Genomic DNA, 17,344 nt, shown 5'->3' with positions numbered 1-17,344 from the left:
GTAATTAGAAATGCTAAGGCCTTCTGTCAGCCTGAGACTTCTATCACGTTCGATGCCTTCAAGGCATTTGACTATCTTGAGTGGCCGTATATTTTTGCTGTTTTAAAAGGATCACCAGCACCAACAGGGCTCTCTGGCTGGTTAAAGGGGAGCCAGGGCTGCCAAACGCAAAGATTGAGAGGGCTGTGCGAAGCCCCCCCCCTTCCCCAATGACCTTGGCTCCACTAGGACTGGGATCATCCCAGCAGTGATCCAGCAGAGCTCAGAGGTCTGGAGGCCTCCAGAGCTGAGCAGGTAACGTAGCGGAACCCCCCCCCCCAAAAATTTACTAGCCTCTGCCACCACAGCCATCGAGAGAGCCTCTAATTTTTAACTTTTTACTATGAAGCCCTAACTTCATTCCCCCACTTGTGTGTATGAGTGTGTAGGTCTGTGCGCACATGTGTATCCACAAACAACCCTCTCTCCCTCTGGCCCCACCCCACTGGTCCCTTGTATCTGCTTGTTAAGTTTACCTGCTTCTTCCTTCCATGCTTTAAGCATCGTCTGTGTGAACCAGCTATTAGATGGCCCACCAGCATTAAGACATCTTCCACCTCCTTGTGATATTTGTCAAGGGGTACGTTTTATGGGTGTAGAATCTACCAGAAGTTTCTAGAACATTCTGGGTCTTTAAGTCACCTCTAAGATTCTCAAAGCACAGCTGGTGTTTACAGGCTGTGTGTGTTATCTGAATTTCAAGGTTATTTGCTCCGGGGACAGCCTGTATCTACTCTCTACTGGGTAGATCTGTTATTTCTACCTTTTCTACTGAACTTTACATTTCATTTTGTAATTATTTCATACTGTGTGGTGTGTTTTTTACTGGTTGCAACTGGATGCCCTCTCAGGAGCTAAGTTGTAGCTGCTGAATTTCAGCATTAACTGTATGGTTTTTGAACCTCAGCAAATTGCTACTGAAGAAACTTCTGCTGCCTCTTTGTGTGTTTTTGATCTCAGGTAATTGCTCTTTGGTTTGCTTCCACTACTCTGCTAATACAAGGAGATGGGGGTGTCTGGTTTTTGGACATCTTACTCCATCAGTATTTGGAGAGGGGGAACTTGCCGGCCTTTGAATTTTTCCATTCTTGGGAGGGTGTCCATTCTAGCCCTGCCCACAATCTTCATTCACTTTCAGGTCCTTCCCCTTTCAGTTTCTAATAATAATAATAATAATAATAATAATAATAATAATAATAATAATAATAATAATAATTTATTATTTATACCCCGCCCACCTGGCTGGGTTTCCCCAGCCACTCTGGGGGAAAGTAATGCCCTGACCTCTTCGCAATGCCTTGTTAACAGGTTTATTTTTTGTTCTAAGCAGCCCAGATTATCCTCTTCATTGTTGTATTATAAATCCAGCTTGAGAAAATGGCGAGTCCCTCATTTATCAACATATTTTGACACCTTTCAGTTATGGCAAATCATTCCCATGCTTTCAGCAAATGTAGTAACATCTTGGGTCACGCTGGAGGCACGAGCTCCCCCCTCTCACAAGCTGTGATCCCCAAACAGGTCAATATGGAAGTCTATATCCAAGCCTTTCACACAATGAACTATAGAGATGTGGAACAGATGGTATAAAAATACTCAAGGTCAGAAAAGCCTGCCACAGAAACATTCTATTCCTAAAATACGCAATCAGCACTAAGAAAAATTACAGGGTGGGAGTCAGGTTGAGAAGTCGACATAGCATAGAAATTATTAGAGCATTCATACATACTACGGTTATCTCCCACTTGGACTACTGCAATGTGCTCTATGTGGGGCTACCTTTAAAGGTGACGTGGAAACTACAACTAATCCAGAATGCAGCAGCTAGACTGGTGATTGGGAGCGGCTGCTGGGACCACATAACACTGGTCCTAAAAGAAGTACATTGGCTCCCTGTACGTTACCAAGCACAATGCAAAGTGTTGGTGCTGACCTTTAAATCCAAAATGGCCTAGCCCTGTAGACCTGAAGGAGCATCTCCACCCCCATCATCCAGCCTGAACATGGAAGTCCTCCTCTGAGGGCCTTCTGGCGGTTCCCTCACTACAAGAAGTGATGTTACAGGGAACCAGGGAAGGCCATCCCTGTGGAATGCCCTCCCAAGGAAATAAACAACTACTTGACTTTTAGAAAACATCTGAAGGCAGCCCTGTTCAGGGAAGTTTTTAATGTTAGATTTTCCCCCTGTGTTTTTATATATGCTGTAAGCTGCCCAGAGTGGCTGGGGAGACCCAGCCAGATGAGCAGGGTATTGTTGTTGTTGTTAATATTACTACTACTACTACATGGAGTATATTCAGGTATTACAAAAATACATAAATTTGTAAAATTTAGCATTGAATAAATTGTCTTGTATGCTAAATGGGTTAACTAATTTTATAAGAGATAAACCTCTTCAGTCTCGACTTGGGAGGTTGCAAGATGTGGGGCCAGCTCCCCCAAGGGAAAAAAGGCTACAGCATCTGGTCTAGCAAACACCCTCTCTCCCCAGGGGCCTTGCAGGTTTCACAGCCACCCAGACACCTGACCAGATTCTACTGGATTAAAACCCACCACAGAGATACCAGTTTTAGTTTGCTAAAGCTCCTTTCATTTGAGGCAACTGAAACTGGAATTGTATGGAGGATTTTCAAAACTGCGGTTATGCCCCCATTAAATAAAGTGTACACATCTCACTGTATGCAAACTACAAAAATCTATACAATTTACCAGTGTTTATCTTGTAGTGAGTGAATATTGAACAAAAAACAGAGTTTTATTAATAAAAATAAGCTTTTGAAAGAATGTGGGTCAGGAAATGTGTTCTCCCAGGTAGAAGTCAACTTATTTACTTAAACTATAAGATATTTCAGTCTTAAACACAGGATTACAGTCACCGCTTCTCTTAAACTCTCTTCACTTAAAAAAAAAAGTTGTTATATGTCAGTTTCTGTTACTTAGTTAGGACAGGTGGTTCAGTTAAATAATACAACGGATCTTCTTTCCCCCATCAATGCCCTGGTTCATGAGCGAGGGCACTTTCCCCCAGCTCCCCCTCTCTAAGCAACCCCTCTGCTGAGGTAATTCCAAAATGGCATAACAGACCCAGGGGATCCCTTCCCCCCTTGTGACTGGCTTGGGGGGGTCTTCTCTCCCTAGAAGAACTGCCCCCTCCTGACTGGAAGGGGACCCAGAAGAGCCTGAATCCCCCCAGGATCTGCTTCTCCTGCCTCAAGAGTCAGCCCTCCCAGGACACCTCTGTTTGTCGGCCTCCCCCAGACCCCCAACCGGGTCTCCCTCTCCAGGCTGGGAGGGTTTTTCCTCTCTCAGGGAGGGTGTTCAACTCAAACCAGAACCAGTTCTCCCTCAGGCAAATCCTATCCTCCTCCCTAACTCCCACCTCAAAACAATCCCTCTTCATCTTCTCTCATATCAAACTCTCTCCCTCAGTAACGGCTCCTTTTATTTTCCCTCTAAAAGTGCTGTTGTCCAATCAGAGAGAGGTTCCATCCCTCTGGTGGAATTTCAGGGGGACTGAATGACCAGACTCCGGTCCGGCTCTGCCGTCCGTCCGTCACACTTCTGCCTGACAACAACCAGTACAGGTCAGCAGTAGGAAATTTCTGTCCCTCATCACAACCACCAGACCTACTAAAGGTCAATACTTTGTAAGGAAAACTTCAGGAACCTGGAATCTCCATGTATCTACATCACCTTGGGTTTCACGATATGGCAGTTCTAAGAGCAGAGGTGGGATAAGGAGTTTGCCTGTGAGAGGAAGAGTTTTGGGCTCCTTGTGAAAGGGAATTCCAGGAAGCAGAAACCACTTCATAGAATCAAAGATTTGGAAGAGACGACAAGGGCCATCGAGTCCAACCCCCTGCCAAGCAGGAAACACCATCAGAGCACTCCTGACATATGGTTGTCAAGCCTCTGCTTAAAGACCTCCAAAGGAGACTCCACCACACTCCTTGGCAGCAAATTCCACTGTCGAACAGCTCTTACTGTCAGGAAGTTCTTCCTAATGCTTAGGTGGAATCTTCTTTCTTATAGTTTGGAACCATTGCTCCGTGTCCGCTTCTCTGGAGCAGCAGAAAACAACCTTTCTCCCTCCTCTATGTGACATCCTTTTATATATTTGAACATGGCTATCATATCACCCCTTAACCTCCTCTTCTCCTGGCTAAACATGCCCAGCTCCCTTAGCCGTTCCTCATAAGGCATCGTTTCCAGGCCTTTGACCATTTTGGTTGCCCTCCTTTGGACACGTTCCAGTTTGTCAGTGTCCTTCTTGAACTGTGGTGCCCAGAACTGGACACAGTACTCCAGGTGAGGTCTGACCAGAGCAGAATACAGTGGCACTATTACTTCCCTTGATCTAGATGCTATACTCCTATTGATGCAGCCCAGAATTGCATTGGCTTTTTTAGCTGCTGCGTCACACTGTTGGCTCATGTCAAGTTTGTGGTCAACCAAGACTCCTAGATCCTTTTCACATGTACTGCTCTCAAGCCAGGTGTCACCCATCTTGTATTTGTGCCTCTCATTTTTTTTTTGCCCAAGTGCAATACTTTACATTTCTCCCTGTTAAAATTCATCGTTTGTTTTTGCCCAGTTCTCTAATCTATCAAGGTCGTTTTGAAGTGTGATCCTGTCCTCTGGGGTGTTAGCCACCCCTCCCAGTTTGGTGTCATCTGCAAATTTGATCAGGATGCCCTTAAGTCCATCATCCAAGTCGTTGATAAAGATGTTGAATAAGACCGGGCCCAAGACAGAACCCTGTGGCACCCCACTAGTCACTCTTCTCCAGGATGAAGAGGAACCATTGATGAGCACCCTTTGGGTTCGGTCAGTCAGCCAGTTACAAATCCACTGAGTGGTAGCATAGTCAAGACCGCATCTTACCAGCTTCTTTACAAGAATATCATGGGGCACATTGTCAAATACCTTGCTGAAATCAAGGTAGGCTACATCCACTGCGTTCCCTTCATTCCCTTCAGACAAGGCCTTTCCCAGGATGGAAAGGAAGTGAGGGAAATCTGACACTCCCTTGTTCATTTTGAAATAGTTTATTCCGGGCTTTACAATACGGGGTAAGAATTTCCTTCCAAACCACCCCTCAATGGTTCATGGCCAGGGGAAGGAATAACACCTCAAAGAAAAACACAGTCAAGAGATAGGAAAATTCAACGTCCGGAAGGGACCCAGTTTATTTAGAGATAAGTTATTGCAAAAGCTCCAGTGACTCAAAACCAGAGGTTCATTTTAGTACAACTTTGAGAGCGTTTTTTTGAGAAAGGTATAGGCATTAGCTCATAGAAGTTATACATGTAAGGGAAGGTCTGTCAGGGAGCTAAAACGGTTCTTCTGTCCATTATTTTGGGTATCCTGGTGTCTTGCTGTCTTAGGATTTACATTTCACTCACTTATTGTCCATCTCCCTGACAACCAGACCTTTAAAAAGTCCTCAGCTTACCACTCCAATGGCTCCCAACGCCTGGGTAGAAGACTCAAGGGAAGAAGAGTCGGTCACATAAATTTCCTATTTCTAAACATTTTAAACAATAGTTTGAAAGATAAGCGGGTGGAAGTCGGGGTTGAGAAGTCCACATAGCCTAGAAATTATTAGAGCACTGAGACACAAAGGTACATATGTTTCATTCACTGTTAAGTTATATGAATTCTATCATATGCTAAATGGGTTAACTAATTTTACAACAGAAACGCCAGTTCAGTCTCGACCTGAGAGGTCGCAAAACGAGGGGGCAGATACATAAGGCAGACCCCAAAGAGAAACAAGGATGCAGGAGCTGGTCTAGAACACTGTTTCCCTCCAAGCCGTATTAATGGATCCTTCTCTAGGAGGACTTGGAGGAGCCACAGACCCTTGGGAAGTGGAGAGGAGCAAAGGATTCCCCAGAGCCCCTCTGGAGACGTTACTGACAGCACCCCAAACAGAATCACCCACCCAAGGCCATGTTTCTCTCTCTCCATCACCTTCTCTTCCCCCAGTTGCTTTTATTCATCTAGAGGAGCGGGGGAGGGGGTCTCTTTCACACCCCCTCTGGACACCCCAGGAACCGTGCTTTCTTCATTCCTCTATTCCTCCTGCCACTGGAAATAATGTTTTATCTGAACATTGTGCCCATCAGAGAACCAAGGAAGAGGAAGGGTTGTAACACAATTAGTGTATCAATTATAAAAACTACAGAAGGGGTTTATACACATAAGAAGATGGCCTCACTCCTTCTGTGTCTTCATTGTTCATTTAGTATAATTACAACAATAGGTGTTATATGGTTGTTCGTATACTACTAATATAAAAAACTCTGCTTCCAAAGCATCACAACTTTGACCCTGTAATTTCCACAATGCTCTATTAGCAATCCCAAAACACCAACATTTCCAACTCCCTCTACGAAAGACAACTTCAGCCAACTCAAAGAGCATCAACATTGACCACCAGCATTGCAGGTTCACGCTCTCTGCAAACTGCAAACAGTTCATGACATATGATATTGCATTTACTATTGTGAGACATCACCTTCATTACTTGAATACATGGGTACAAATTTACATGCAGACACCAGAACTTCGCATGTACTCTATGCATCTAACGGCTGATGTATATTAAGATCTGCACTCCAACTGAAGCTCCTTCCACACTGACTGAAGCTCTTTCCAGATTCCATATATTTAAATGATTTCTCACTATCAGTAAAGTTTTGCACACACAATCCTCACATTTAAATGCTTTCCCCCCTGCTGTGAATGTTCTCTGGTGTCTTTAAAATGTCCGCTTTGACCGAGGCTCTTTCCACACTCCTTACATTTAAATGGTTATTCTCTGGTGTGAGTTCGCTGGTGTTTCTTAAGGTTTCCACTTTGACTGAAGCTTTTCCCACATTCCATACATTTAAATGGTTTCTCCTTTGTGTGAGTCTGTAGATGCCTTCTAAGGGTTCCACCATTACAGAAGCTCTTTCCACACTCCATACATTTAAATGGTTTCTCCCCTGTGTGAGTTCTTTGGTGGCTTTTATAATTTCCACTTTGACTGAAGCTCTTTCCACAGTCTATACAGTTATATGGTTTCTCCCCTGTGTGAGTTCTTTGGTGCTGTCTAAGGTATTTGGTTGAAGTGAAGCTCTTTCCACACTCCATACATTTATATGGTTTCTCCCCTGTGTGAGTTCGCTGATGTGTTCTAAAGGTTACACTATGACGAAAACTCTTTCCACACTCCATACATTTAAATGGTTTCTCCCCTGTGTGTGTTCTTTGGTGGCTTTTATAATTTCCAATTTGACTGAAGCTCTTTCCACACTCTTTACAGTTATATGGGTTCTCCCCTGTGTGACTTCTTTGGTGCAGTCTAAGGAGTACACTTTGACTGAAGCTCTTTCCACACTCCATACATTTAAATGGTTTCTCCCCTGTGTGAGTTTTCTGATGTGTTCTGAGGTATCCACTTTGACTGAAGCTCTTCCCACATTCCATACATTTAAATGGTTTCTCCCCTGTGTGAGTTTTCTGATGTGTTATGAGGTATCCACTTTGACTGAAGCTCTTTCCACACTCCATACATTTAAATGGTTTCTCCCCTGTGTGAGTTTTCTGATGTGTTCTGAGGTATCCACTTTGACTGAAGCTCTTCCCACATTCCATACATTTAAATGATTTCTCCCCTGTGTGAGTTTTCTGATGTGTACTAAGGTTTCCACTTTGACTGAAGCTCTTTCCACATTCCATACATTTAAATGGTTTCTCCCCTGTGTGAGTTTGCTGATGTATTCGAAGCGAGCCATTTTTATGGAAGCTCTTTCCACACTCCATACAGTGGAATGGTTTCTCCCCTGTGTGAGTTTTCTGATGTATACTAAGGTTTCCACTTTGACTGAAGTTCTTTCCACATTCCATACATTTAAATGGTTTCATCCCTGTGTGAGTTCGCTGATGTATTGTAAGGGCATCCCTACGACCAAAGCTCTTTCTACATTCCATACATTTAAATGGTTTCTCTCCTGTGTGAATTCTTTCATGGATTCTAAGTGCTCCACGCTGACTGAAGCTCTTTCCACACTCCATACATTTAATTGGTTTCTCTCCCTTGGGCATTTGTTGATGTTTCCTATGAGTTTTGCTCCAGTTCAAGTTCTTTTTGCACTGCATAGCTTTAGATGGTTTATCTTCTGTTGAGTTCATTATTGTAAACTCAGTGTGCACACAGACAGAAGAACATTATGCACATTTTAACTTTGTCTTCATTATTCTCAATGAAATTGAAGGTGTCTCCTCAGAATTTGGATCGCCTTCTCCTTTGGGGGAAAGAAAACCATTTTAGGGTTTCAAGGAAGAGGGAAAAGGAACTTAACACAAAGTGAGCCTAATTAACACCACCATCTTTTTTATTTAAAAGCATCTCCTAGATTCTCTCCTCTCTTCTCTATGTCTCCCTGAGGAAGTATGGCCAGGGAATGGACCACCTGATCTCCTGCCCGTCTTGTGATATAGAACTATCCTTGTGGAAATTATCTGTCCAGGACTCTCTCACTTTCCTTTCTCCTTTGGGGTGGGTGGTTAAGCAAATATGTGTGACACTGAAAAAGTTGAATTCTAATGGGAAGACTTTCAGAGGAAAATATCCTTTGGAATTATATACCAATTGCATGTAAGCTGTCAATTGGATTACAAAAGTGGATTATGCATTTCCTAAATGTGGCCAAAAGACTGATACTGATAAATTAGAGGAATAAAGATATGTTTCACCTTAATTAATTAATTAATTAATTAATATAATATATCATTATTCAAACCCCATCCATAAGGCTGGGTTTTCCAACCCTCTGGGCAGCTCTCAACAGAATATTAAGGACACGTTAAAACATCAAACATCAACTTCCAGTTGGTCCACAGAGCTGAGAAGAGATGGGACTCAGCCCTTAGGGGAGAGTTCAGCTCTTTGCGAAACAAAGGGGGAGGCTGCAAGGGCGCCGCAGCCCCCCCAAACCCTCAAAAGGATTATTTTGAGGCCACCAGCAGCATAAGGACGTCTCTCCGGCGCCGAAAACGCTCCCCTTGGAGAGCGGAAAGTGCAGTGAGATCAAGACGCCAGCGCGGGACACCATTAACTACTCGGAGGATTGAAGCCTCGAGTCTATCCTGCACAGCGGCCAGTTTTCGAAGAAAAAGAAACCTGAATCTGGCAAAAGGTTGGTGGAAAATTTTAATTGAGAAAAGATTCGGAAGACAGCAGGGATAAAAAAGGAAGTCAGCCCTGACTGTGATTGATTTACACTGCATGAATTACCTGCAAAACGGAGTAAGATTCTAATCTCCTACAGCGAATAAAAATAATAAATATACTTTTTTAGTTCTGAAGGTTTGGTTTACTGAAAGGGAGGTGGAAATCCCTAGAAAATAAACTTATTTGAAACCCTTTGGGAGTTGAAGGAGAATGCTGGAGAAGGAGCTTCCGGCTTTCACTTTCAATTTTAATTTAAACTGCGCAATTTGTAAAAAATATGTTTATGGAGCTATTTTTGTGAGTTAAAATACCAGACAGGCAGAGACAAATATAAAAAGACTGCTAAAGTCTGGTACTGTAAGAAATTTGAGGAGATATTTACAGGAAGAGACTTGGGGACACCCTCCCCCTTTTGGTTAATGAGCATGATGGATTTATTTTCTCTCTTTTAACTTCACCTTTTTCATTGTTAAGACATTATAATTGTAGTGAATACCTTCCTCTTTTCCTTTCTCCTGGAATATAATGCGGTGGAAGTTGGATTAAGCCACCAAGAGGCGGAAGAATTTGTTTTGTTTTGTTTTGTTGGTACTTGGTTTTGATTTCTTCTTTTTCTTGGGACGGGGACACAGTGGAAAGTGCGAAAAATCTGTGGAAGTGGTGGAAGACATTTTCTCCTGCTTTCTCTTTGTTTTTGTACAAATAATTATTGGATTATTGCAGCATTTACCCTTTGTCCCCCTCTCAGCTATATACATTTGATATAGAACTGGTTGGAGGCAAAAGGGCCACCTAGCGGTGAAAGAGGAAATAACAGTTTAAGAATGACATCATCACAGAAAAAAGGAGGGGAGGGGCAGCATCAGGAGAGACCCGGAGAGGGTCAAAGCAAGAAATGGAAGGGAAAGGAGATGTTGCAAAAATGTTTGCAGAACTGAAGAAATATATTAAAAATATTAAACAAAGTGAGAAAAATATGGAAAGTAGATGGGAGCAGATGGACAAAAAATTAGATCAAAACAAAAAAAAAAATTCCTTCCAGTAGCAAAAAATTAGATTTAACTGTGAATGAGATGAAAGTCCAGATAAAAGATGTGAGCAAGAGAACACAAAATTTAGAGGAAAGATTGAAACCTATGCAACGAAAAGTAAGGATTTTAAAAAAGGAGGATGAGAAAAATAAAAGTGCAGTGTCAGAGCTGAATAAGGAACAGGAGGAATTGTGAGATGCAATTGTGGTGCAGGAATTGAAGCAAAGAGAGATAAATTTGAGAATCAGATCTCTCCCAGAAACAGCAGGACAGAATATTTTAGAATTAATTATTGAAATTGCACAATGGCTAGGAATTGGAAAAGATGAATTTGCCAATACAGTATTGAATGCATTTAGGATAAAAGTTAAATAAAAAAAATGGAAAGTTTCCAGGAAGTTGTTTGATGATATTTAAAGATAAGTAGATGAGAAATTTAATTTTGCTAAAAAAATAAGAGAAAAGAAGCTCTATATTGATAGAGCAATGATAATCATATTTAAGGAAATTCCACTTTGTCAGCTGAAATGACGTGATGGATATAAACCTCTGACACAAGTGCTGAGAAAAAACAATATTGATTTTAAATGGGAGTATCTGGAAGGAGTCTCATTCTACTACAAGGAAAAGTTAAACTGAAAAAGATGAAGTAAAAAAATTCCTCCAGAGGTACAGGGAACTGGATAAAGAGGAAGAAGGGGCAGCAGCAGCAGCAGGAACAGATACCATAGACCAAGAATAAGAAGTAGAAGTAGAAGATAATAAATTATAAGAAGAAGAAGAGGAGGAGGAGGAGGAAGGATAAGTTTAAAAGACTAGTTCACAAATAGTAGCAAAAACATAATGGCATGAACACTTATGACATGGAGTGTTAATGGTTTGAGTAACAAAACTAAAAGAAATAAAGTTGAAAAGATTCTATTAAAAAGAACTTAGGTATTTGTTCACAAGAGACTCATGTTGCAAGAAAACATAGAAGAATTTTGGTAAAAAAGAAATTAGGAAGTGAATTTATTTCATCAGACAGGAGTAAAAAGAGGGGTGGTGTTGTATATAAAAAATAAATATGAAGCGAGACAAATCTTTGTGGATCAAAAAATAATTATGGGGGACCTGAATGGGGTAATTTCATTGGAAATTGATAGAATGAGAAATGGGAATAGAATAGAAAGAAGGTAAACTACCCAAAACTTTCTTCTCTATGGTAGAAAGCTGCAATTTGATTGATGTGTGGAGATTAAAACACCCGTTGGAGAAACAATATACAGTGGTACCTCGGGTTAAGAACTTAATTCGTTCTTGAGGTCCGTTCTTAACCTGACACTGTTCTTAACCTGAGATACCACTTTAGCTAATGGGGCCTCCCGCTGCTGCTGCGAGATTTCTGTTCTTATCCTGAAGCAAAGTTCTTAACCCCAGGTACTATTTCTGCTGTTTACCAGCTCCATCTGGTATGCAGGCTGAGATCCTATCTTCCCCTCGGACTGCTTTGCCAGAGTGGTGCATGCTCTGGTTATCTCTCGCTTGGAGTACTGCAATGCGCTCTATGTGGGGCTACCTTTGAAGGTGACCCAGAAACTACAACTAATCCAGAATGCGGCAGCTAGACTGGTGACTGGGAGTGGCCGCCAAGACCACATAACATCGGTCTTGAAAGACCTACATTAGCTCCCAGTACATTTCCGAGCACAATTCAAAGTAACCTTTAAAGCTCTAAACAGCCTCAGTCCAGTATATCTGTAGGAGCATCTCCACCCCCATCGTTCTACCCGGACACTGAGGTCCAGCACCAAGGGCCTTCTGGCGGTTGCCTCACTGTGAGAAGCCAAGTTACAGGGAACCAGGCAAAGGCCCTTCTCGGTAGTGGCACCCATCCTGACAAATGCCCTCCCACAAGATGTCAAAGAGAAAAACAACTACCAGACTTTTAGAAGACATCTGAAGGCAGCCCTGTTTGGGGAAGCTTTTAATGTTTGATGCATTACCGTATTTTAATATTTTGCTGGAAGCCGCCCAGAGTGCCCGAGGAAGCCCAGCCAGATGGGTGGGGTAAATAAGTAATAAATAAATAAATAAATAAATAATGAAGATGATGATAAGAATTTCAGCTAGACCCTACTGGCACCATTGGAGGAAGTAATGAACAATATTTTGAAAAAAGAAGAAACACCAGAGACTTGGAAAGAAGCATATATTACACTGATACCCAAACCAGACTCAGACTTATTACAGGTTAAAATCTACAGGCCGATTTCTTTGTTGAACAGTGATTATGAACTATTTGCTAATATTAAGGCTTTCTTCCTGGCCGCCAGATGAAGGACAGATGAAGGACAATATAAGGAATATTGTGAATATTATTCAGTACTTGACAGCCAGGAATGAAAAGCAGGCAGCCATAATATTTGTGGATGCTGAAAAGGCCTTTGATAAAATATCTTGGGAATTTAAGATTAAAAACTTAGAAATGATGCAAATGGGTCAATTGTTTGAGAAGTTTAAAAGCAATATATTCAAGACAAAAGGCGAAACTTACTGTAAATAATGTATTAACAGAAAATATTGAAATTACAAAAGGGACAAGACAAGGGTGTCCAGTATCACCATTTACAGATAGGTAGCCGTGTTGGTCTGCCATAGTCAAAACAAAAAAAAGCTCATACCAAGAACTAACTTAGTTGGTCTTTAAGGTGCTACTGGAAGGAAAAAATTTTTTTTGTTTTCAGTATCACCATTGTTATTCATAACGGTTCTGGACGTTCTCCTGAATAATATAGGCTTAGCAGAAGGAATTAAAGGATTATCAGTCAGAAGGAAAGAATATAAAGCCTTTGTGGATGACTTGGTAATAACAATTGAAGAACCAATAACAAGTGCTAAGGAAATACTTATTTGCAACCATTCAGATGTAATTGGCCAGTACTAAGCCATTCTACTTGAAGTCTGGAATGTCATGTGGATTTATAGCTCTTCTTCGTGCTTTGGTTTCCTATGCTCTGAATGCTGCTGTTTGTGTGAACTCTGCGGAGAGGCCAGTTTGGCGAAATGATATTGCACCCAAAATACTACAATTCCTTAATAACCTACTGACCTGGAAGGGCTCGTTCTATGTTCCCACACACTGAAATGAGACACAAAAAGATACAGTCTCACAGAAAAGTACAGACCTCTCAATTTCTCCAGGACACGTCTCCGTGATTTTCTGTTTCAATGGAGATGAGCTCAGACTGGTGTATCAGAGTCTCTCCTAACTGGAATAAATAAAACAGAAGTGTTATTGATGTCCTATGTGACTGTTAAAAGTATTCAAAAATATTCATCTTTAGAAGCAAAGCCAAAAGTATCTGTCAGCCAATTAAAAGATATGCCAATAAAGATATGATGGCAGCTGTTTTTGTGTGCAGCAGTCCGATGATGTAGACAAATAAACTCATTTCACCATTAACCTGTGAGTCTCTTTGTAGATTTTGCAGGTTTACTTCAGAAACTGTAGCAAGGATGTACCACAATTATTAGAACAAGAAAAGTTACAGGTGGACAAAATCACAGGATTCTTATAAACTATAACCCCACCCACTTACTCTCTTGCACAGTTTGTAAGATTGGCAAATTGACACACCTTGCTTGTAATACTGGCAATCCCCGTCCTGCAACCCAGTCAGATGGGCGGCATATAAATGAACTATTATTGTTATTCAGATACCTACACGTAAATCCTCCAGCTATGGGCATTGTCTATCATGATATTGGGTCCTTTACCCTTGAAGCCCACCAATATATCAATGATATATGAATCCCGAAAGCATTTTCATAGCACCCTCCACCCATATTTTTGGATTGCTGTACAGTGGAACCTCGGGTTACAGACGCTTCAGGTTACAGACTCCTCTAACCCAGAAATAGTACATCTGGTTAAGAACTTTGCTTCAGGATGAGAACAGAAATCGAAACTTTCGAGATGGGCAAGACGACCCTCTCGCCAGCTCAATTTGTGCTTCAGCAGATAACTGTATAGCAAGAACAACAGAACAGGAAGAAAAAGGAAGACAACTTCTTAGGATAAAGGAACTCAGTGGTCTCACAGTTACTCTGGAGAACTTCCTAAAGGTCCCTGTAAGGTAGTCCAGGTAGAGAAGAGAAGAAAACCCAGGTAAGGGTGGAAGGAGACACAGGAGGATTCTGGACATTTGGGTGGGGGAGTCCCAACCCCCAGGACAACCCTTGTTTCTCTGAATCTGATGGTCTCCCCCTCCACAGAGAGTGAAAAGGCCGCAGGAAGAGAAGAGAGGAAAGAAGAGACAAAGGAGGAGAAAGGGAAGAAGAAAGGAAGATCCCTTCCGAAATGCCGTTCCTGACTTTTCTCTTCTGCCCTCCCTGGAGCTCTCATGCAGCTGACCTGGCCAGGGGGTTGCTCTGCCCGCCAGGTCTGCCCTCTTGAAATTTGGACCTCCTGCTAGCACACGGCAAGGACCACCCACACGGGACCCCCCTCCTGCAATAAACTGGAAGCCTGAGCGAGGGGGGAAGTTTCCGGTAACTTAAGGGAGGGGGTTCCTCCCAGGATCTTCCTGCCTTTTCTCTCCAGTGGCTGGACTTGGTAGAAAGAAGCGTCCTGGAAAGAACTGGCTGGGGAAATGGGACCCCCCCGCTCCCTGTCCCTCTCCCCGAGGCAGATTTCTTGCCGGGAAGGAAAAAGCCAAGGCAGCCCCTCTGGAGAGCCCAAGATGGAGACATCTCTTCCAAAAGGCCACGGATCTCTCCCTCCCCCCCCCACACGGTTCCCCCCTCCCCCGCCAAGGATGCTCCATTGATCCCCCAGCCTCCAATCTTCCCGTGCCCTCCTCCCTCCGTCCCTGAGACTCCCCTGCGCCCAGAAACCCCCCTTGGCTCCGCACGCCCCTCGCCCCCAAATGCGCGTGGCGCGGGTGCTTCCAAGGAGAAGGCGCCACGGAATCCCGGCAGGGGCCTCCTCTGTAGAAAGGACCCCTGCACCCCCGCCCTTGTGCATATCCCATAGTGTTATTGTGGGGGGGTGATCTCTTGTGGGGGAGGGGCTCCAAAGGAGATCGAGCCACGCAAGTCCTGCAGGTCTTGGGTCCCCACTTCCCAGCGGGATTGCATGGATCCAGAACCTCCTGAAGGGCCCCAGTAAAGGCGCTTTTGGGGAAGGTGGGGAGATATGAAGGGGTCTTTGTCCTTTCCTCCCCCCTCCCCATTTCAGCCCCCTTCCCCACCCCTGCATCTTTACCCCTTTGTCCTCTCTTCTGCCCCTCCGCCTCCCTTGCTCGCTCTTCCGATGTCTTTTCCTGCAACAGAAAGAGCAGGGCGGGAGGAGTTAGTCCAGCGACGCCCCCCCCTTTCTAAAGCCCCTCCCGATGCTCCTTTTTCCCGCCTGCCAGGAAAAGTCCGGCCCATAGAGCTATGGGGCAGAGCAACCCTTGCCGGTGCTCGGAAGGGAACCTGCACTGAGGATTTTCCCAGGGGTTGCATGGGAGGCCTCTCTATCTCTCTCCTCTCTATGATAGAGGGGGGGCTGTTCTTCCCTGTTCAGTTCTTCCTATACTGGAGGCTCTGGGATCCTGCCCCTCAGCTCGCAAGGCCCCCTTTCTGCTGTTACACCAAGCCTGCAGGGCGGTTCTTTGGCCACGGCTTCCCTGCCTCTTGTCTAGAGAGAGCAGCAAACTCTGCACATGTCCAGAGTATATTGTATGAACTCCCACCACACTGTTACAGTACCAGTTTTAGTTTGCCTAGTCACACATTAGAGTTTCCAGCATTGCAGGGGGTTGGACTAGATGACCCTTGGAGGTCCCTTGCAACTCTGCGTTTCTATGATTAACCACCAGTCAATAAGGCAGAGCGGCAAACTCTGCACATGCCCAGAGAATCCTGTATGAACTCCCACCACACCGTTTTCACTTTTCGTTTGCCACTAAACGAACCACCAGTCAATAATGCAGGGCTCTTTTGCCCCACGTGGATCACGATCCCGCAACCCTGAAAGGAGGGGCCTCATGCTGTGCCCACTGAGCTCTCCTACCTCTCCCCCCTAAGGGACCGGGGCCCCTAGGAGTTGGCCCCTCTGGATGCACCTTTCCCAGCACGGGAGCCTAGCCGAGCGTTGCCACGTCCAGAATCTGGTGGGATCCCATGGCGGGATCCGGATCCCTCCCGGTGCCTTGCCCACTTTCTCCCTGGGCAGAAATCCCCGAGCGGCGAGGCCACGTAAGGGTTAAGGGGAGAGAGAAAAAAAGGCCCCTCTCTCCATCACCCCACTTCTCTTTCCGCTTGTTTTGGGAGGCCTCTGGGGTGGCAAGTCCTTTGGGTGAAGGGGAGGCTCTGGGGCGGTTGGGGTGCAGAAAAGGCTGTTGGGGGGCTGAGAGATGAACTGGAGGATCCCCTGGGTGGGTGGGTAGAAAGGAAACCATGGGACCCAAGGCCTTTGAGGTCCCTGCAACCCCCTGCCCAACCCCCACGAACCCGGGGGGGGGGGAGAGAGCTCTTTGGAGGGCTCAGAAATGGGTGTCCCTTGAGAAGGGGGGAGGACTCCAAGTGGGGAAAGAGGGTGGGCACCTGTATTTGGCAGATGCTTTCTTTGTGACCCCTGCATTGCAGAGGGGTTGGACTAGATGACCCTGGGGGTCCCTTCGAGCGCCACAGTTTTATGGTTCTGGGGGGTAGAGGACAGATTGAATAAGTATCACCAGAAAACATTTAAAAACGGGGCTCCTTGTGTGACCTGAACTGTGGGTTCTCACATATGTTAATGTCCAAAATTCAGCATTCGATTGACGTTGGGGAGAGACTAAGTTGAGAAATGAGACCAAGGGTACATATTGATATTGCAATGTATTAGATAAAATGTAAAGAAATATACAATAAGAAGAGTACATTCATTTGTAAAAAAAGGAATACGAAAACGCTCAACCCGAAACTACTTTAAACTGAGGTACGACTGTACATATAAAGGAAGTCCGAAGTGTTGGAATATATATGATTTTGGAATAGTTTTTTCTTCTTGTGTTTCCCCCCCCATTAAGTATATTAA

At 44.0% G+C, this 17,344-nt stretch overlaps 2 protein-coding genes across 4 annotated transcripts in view; both read right to left on the bottom strand.

Moving 5' to 3' along the window:
* The window catches only part of LOC310757135 (uncharacterized protein), a 32,693-nt gene extending 17,136 nt beyond the window's left edge, over nucleotides 1–15,557 (bottom strand). Inside the window, exon 1 of the mRNA XM_083602334.1 lies at nucleotides 15,545–15,557. The gene's annotated coding sequence lies outside the window, so the exon portion shown is untranslated. The remainder of the gene's footprint in view (nucleotides 1–15,544) is intronic.
* LOC310756951 (uncharacterized protein) overlaps nucleotides 6,279–17,344 on the bottom strand; it is a 34,885-nt gene continuing 23,819 nt past the window's right edge. Inside the window, exons 2-3 of one of the 3 annotated variants that reach the window (XM_083601929.1) lie at nucleotides 13,464–14,303; nucleotides 6,279–8,336 (exon numbers count right to left, since the gene is read on the bottom strand). In XM_083601929.1, the coding sequence (XP_083458055.1) occupies nucleotides 6,859–8,223 (1,365 nt within the window). In that variant the 5' untranslated portion in view covers nucleotides 8,224–8,336; nucleotides 13,464–14,303 and the 3' untranslated portion in view covers nucleotides 6,279–6,858. Of the gene's footprint in view, nucleotides 8,337–9,761; nucleotides 9,781–13,387; nucleotides 13,406–13,463; nucleotides 14,304–17,344 lie in introns of those variants that run through there. The other 2 variants (XM_083601931.1, XM_083601930.1) reach the window with 2 other exon arrangements.

Source organism: Podarcis filfolensis, assembly GCF_964270895.1.
Source record: "Podarcis filfolensis genome assembly, chromosome: 2".
In the NCBI taxonomy this organism is placed as follows: Eukaryota; Metazoa; Chordata; class Lepidosauria; order Squamata; family Lacertidae; genus Podarcis; species Podarcis filfolensis.
This window is presented reverse-complemented; position numbering and strand designations above follow the sequence as displayed.